The 4574-nt window shown below is 35.5% G+C and overlaps 1 protein-coding gene across 4 annotated transcripts in view; it reads left to right on the forward strand.

Annotated features, from left to right (window-relative positions):
• LOC107662873 (SH3 and multiple ankyrin repeat domains protein 3-like) overlaps positions 1-4574 on the forward strand; it is a 215040-nt gene that overhangs the window by 90110 nt on the left and 120356 nt on the right. For all 4 annotated transcript variants that reach the window (XR_001631256.1, XM_016452983.1, XM_016452984.1 and 1 more), the window contains exons 4-5: positions 1123-1231; positions 2712-2863. Coding sequence is in view for 3 of the 4 variants with exons in the window: in XM_016452983.1 (XP_016308469.1) it covers positions 1123-1231; positions 2712-2863 (261 nt within the window). In the remaining variant the exon portion in view is untranslated. The remainder of the gene's footprint in view (positions 1-1122; positions 1232-2711; positions 2864-4574) is intronic.

Genomic DNA, 4574 nt, shown 5'->3' on the forward strand with positions numbered 1-4574 from the left:
AGAGAGATTTTGCTTAAATAGCATTTTGAGCTCTGGTATAGCAATTATATTGCACTATGGACACCAAACCAATACTTTAATACTATAATATTTTTGTTTGTTTAAATTAGCTTACTATTTTTTTTTTTTACTAAAGTCTCAGAAATTCTATGACAAGCTTTTAAATGTTACAATGCTTCAATATTATAACTGTAGTAATACACTGTTTTTGTTGTTAATATTAACTGTTGTTTACTATTATTATTAATACACTGAAAAAAAATTGGTGTTATGGTGACAATGCAGGTATTGTCATATTAACAGTAATCAGCCAGTCATAGTGATGTGGAGGCACTGCTTCCTCTCACATAACTTTTTGATTGTAATTTGCCAGTAACTCCAACTACATTCATGACATGTACAGTCCTCTGCGGAACACAAACATGATATTTTGAAAGCTTTTTTTTTCTCAGACTATACAGTAAAAGTCAGTGGGGTCCAGTGTTGTTTGTACCCCAATATTCTTCAAAACATCTTCTGTTGTGCATTTGAGCTGTAAAGTTATTTAAATTGTCCTTTTAACAGTGAAAGTCTTGGTGTATTGCATTGCATTGTATTGCCTCAAGGCATTGTTGTGCCACAGATGTTATGATTGAACATCTGTAAGAAACTCTTGGCCAGAAGATCACTCTAATGGTACTTGTTAGCCACTCCTTTCCTTTGTTTCCATTCTTACATGATAATGGTTTGTGTGATAGGTCATGAAAATATACTGGGTTTTTGGGTGGAAAAAAAAACAGCCGTAGCTATCATTTGATTTTCTCTTCAAAGTAGACTCCGTTTTGTGGAAATGTACAGTGGATTTTGAAATATTGTGTTATATGATATTAAACAATAAACTGTGGATCAGGATTGCAGCATCAACAGATTTTCTAATGTATTTATTAAGGCTTTCGTCTGTGAATCTCCGAAAAAGCTCAAATTAAGTCCTTTCTGTGGAGTACTGTGGAGCTTAATTCCATCTCTGTTTCTTCCGCTTGGGAAAACTCGCCTGTTTTTGCTTTTATCCTTCTTTTGCATTATTCAACTTGCCTCACATCTCTCTCCGTTTCTCTTTCTCTCATTTTTTTCTCATTCCCTCAGGCTAACTTGAAGAAGTTTATGGAATATATTCAGCAAAGGAACGTTGAGAAGGTATCAAAGTTTCTGGAGAAAGGGCTCGACCCAAACTTCCACGACCCAGAGACCGGAGGTAAGCGATACCAACTTTACTCAAAAAGTAAATTTACTAACATCTTCCAAATGTCCATCTCTGTGTGTGTGTGTGTGTGTGTGTGTGTGTGTGTGTGTGTGTGTGTGCGTGCCTGAGCGTACATGTTGACTTTGCTTGGTACTGTTAAATTGGTGCCATGACCCGATCTCTTGGCTCTGGGTCAGTCAACAGCAGCTGAATTTGAACTGAAGCACTCTTGCATGCTGTACGTTAATAGTGGGTATCCATTTGAACCATATTTGTGTAGTTGTTCAGTTTGATGATCTTTTTGGTCCCTTTAAACAATGTCAATATTGTTGGTAAAAATGTGGAAAGGTTGGTTTCAACTAATTTGATATTTATGTGTACGGATTGTTGTTATATAATTTTTTTCCCCAATTAACTTAGCCAACTTCCTTTACCATCATGGAATGCATTAAAAAAAAATGTTATTTTTGGTTTTGTTTGAAATGAGAAGTGACGAGAAATAAGAAAAAAAATATTATATATATATATATATTTAGTAGTAGTAGTAGTAGTAGATTTTTACATCATGATCTGAGAGTATATCTGTTTAAATTTTGCTGAACTTTAATTCATTAGTCATCAGTTTATTTTAGGTTAATTCACTGCTAGCTAACTTGTATTAACTCAGTACTTAAACATTGAGAACTTAAATCTTCTCATTTCAGTTTTCAATTAGAGTGAAAGAAAGGGACAGATTACTCTGCATGAATGACTATAGTGCAGTCACGTCTGACCTCTTCCAGTGCATGCTGGGAAGATAAGATCACCTTCCATGCAAATTCCCTCATACTTATTCAGATTTATTCATGCATTTGTTTGGAACTGGTTAAAACTGACCTCTGGCCACAGTGATGGACAGGAATTGAAGAGTTGGTGTTTGTATACACACATGTAATTGTTACAGATAGAGCAGCCGTGACCTCCAGCTTGTGCAGCATCTCACAGTCAGTGTTAAGCTGTCTGGAGACAGAAGCTAAACAATTTGATCACAGTCCATGTATCCTTGACCTTTAAAAGAAAGGAAGAGACCGGATGAGAAAGATGGAATCAAAATACAGTACAATAGGGTTAAAAAGACAGTTCACGCAAAATATGAAAATTCTCATGTTGTGATATAGTTTCAAACCTGTGACTTTATTTCTTTTGTGGAACAGAAAATTAGATTTTTTGCAAGCATTTCTGTGGCCATCAAGCTCCAAAAAGCACTTAAAAAAAAAATTAATTAAAATTAATTAATTAATTCAAAATTAATAAAAAAATAAAAAAATAATCTTTACAGTCCCTGGTCATAGTATAGAAAAGAGCAACGTGAACATTCTTTGAAATGTTTCCTTTTATGTTCCACAGAAGAAAGCATGTTTTGTTGTTGTTGCTTTTGGTTTTGGTAAACCACTCCTTTAAAACAAACCAGAAATGCACAAAAAATTTCAACAGTTGTTTTTTGTGTGCACAGAATGTCCATTGACAATGGCGTCACAGCTGGAAGGTTGTGCAGAGCTCATAAAGGTTCTGAAGAATGGAGGAGCTCACCTGGATTTCAGGACCAGAGACGGCATAACTGCCCTTCACAAAGCAGTCCGCACCAAGAACCACACGGCACTTATTGTGAGTAACGCACAATCGTACTGCCGACAATGGGAATGAACATGGGGTTCTCATACATACTTGAAAGAGACATCAGAGGTGTGTGTCTGTCCAGACATGAGTCATAGAGTGGCACAAAGATGAAAAGCGTTCATTGACACCGGGCTGTATAAAAGCTTGCTGTGTTTTATAATGATCAGAGCAGATCTTTTGCTGAAGCAGAGGACTCGTACACAACTGATGTGTCATCTGAAGTTCAACTGAAAGGCATATCAGTGTTGTTTTTATATGTCAATGACATATTGATCACAACACTAAGGATAGAGAGAGGCAACCAGGGTAGTTGTCACAATGTGGTATCTCAGTAACTGTAACGCTTCAAGTAGATCACATTGTTTTTTATATGTAGGTTTTCGAAAACCTAATTCATAACCCCATTTTTACTGTCACGTTATAAATTCAGTGCAATTTATTAATTACAATATCTGTTGGCCAAATAAATAAACAATAAAATATAATAACTTATATTATTTATGTATACATTCTATATTTGTGTGTGTGTGTGTGTGTGTGTGTGTGTGTGTGTGTGACGAGTGTTGCTTCTTTCTAAAACGCTTTCCCATCCTTTATGTTGTAGTTTATTCTAGTTAATTAGGTAAGATTCTTTATTAGCATAAAAGGGAAAAAAATGCTTTTGAGTGTAGCTCATGGGTTGCAAAAACTTAAAGGGATAGTTCACCTTCTGTTGCTGGTCCCCAATGACTTGCATAGTGTTTTTTTTTTCTCCATACTATGGAAGTCAGTGAAGCAACTGAAGGTGAACTACCCCTTTAATAATTTGAGCTGATAATATGTTAATGTGTGATAATGTCATTGAATGGCATCACATACTGTATATGAATAAAACAGACACATCAACCTAAAAAAATAATGTATAATAACATCTAAATGAAAAAAAAAAAAAAAAAAAAAAATATATATATATATTAAGTAAAGAGTATTATTCAATAAATAAAATTAAAAAAAAAAACTGAAAAACATAAACAAACAAACAAAGTTTGGCAGTGAGTGAGATCAGGCATGTTCAGGCACATTTATTTATTTATTTATTCGTTCGTTCGTTCGTTCGTTCATTCATTCATTTATTGGAGGAAAAAAAGACTGGTTGCATAACTGTTAAATTGAGAACTTTTTGAATTGCAGAAGTTGGTCCAACACAATCAATATAATAAATAAGCTGGTCAGATCTGAGCTGTTAAAGTGTTCAAACTGACCATACCATCATCCCATTAGAATGAATGCAGCTGAACACAAATCCAATCAAATCATCACTGTTATTTAATACACAGTTTATTCCCAGACTTTTCTGACTGTTCCCTACATTACTCCAGTGGGTGTGTGCAAGGTTGTCAGTGTGAGGGACAGCACTAGAGCCAGTGGCTCTGAGTAAAGTGCTGAGAGTCAGCCCTGACTCCTACAGTTTCAGTAATTATCCACAACTGCCCATTCTGTCCATCCAGAGCCATAATGGAGACCAGAGCGTGTGCCTGTCACTACTACAGAAAGGGAGGGAAGGGACAAGGGAGAGACAGGGCGGAGAGACAAGTATTTGCCTACCTCATTATGTCATTGCAGTGACACAATAGCAACTTCTTTTTTCTTTTGTCACTGTGACAAAACATTTAAGTTAGCAAACTCATTCTGAGAGGGGCCCTGCATCATTATCAATGGA

This window comes from Sinocyclocheilus anshuiensis, unplaced genomic scaffold (genome assembly GCF_001515605.1).
Source record: "Sinocyclocheilus anshuiensis isolate Anshui unplaced genomic scaffold, SAMN03320099.WGS_v1.1 scaffold739, whole genome shotgun sequence".
Lineage (NCBI taxonomy): Eukaryota > Metazoa > Chordata > Actinopteri > Cypriniformes > Cyprinidae > Sinocyclocheilus > Sinocyclocheilus anshuiensis.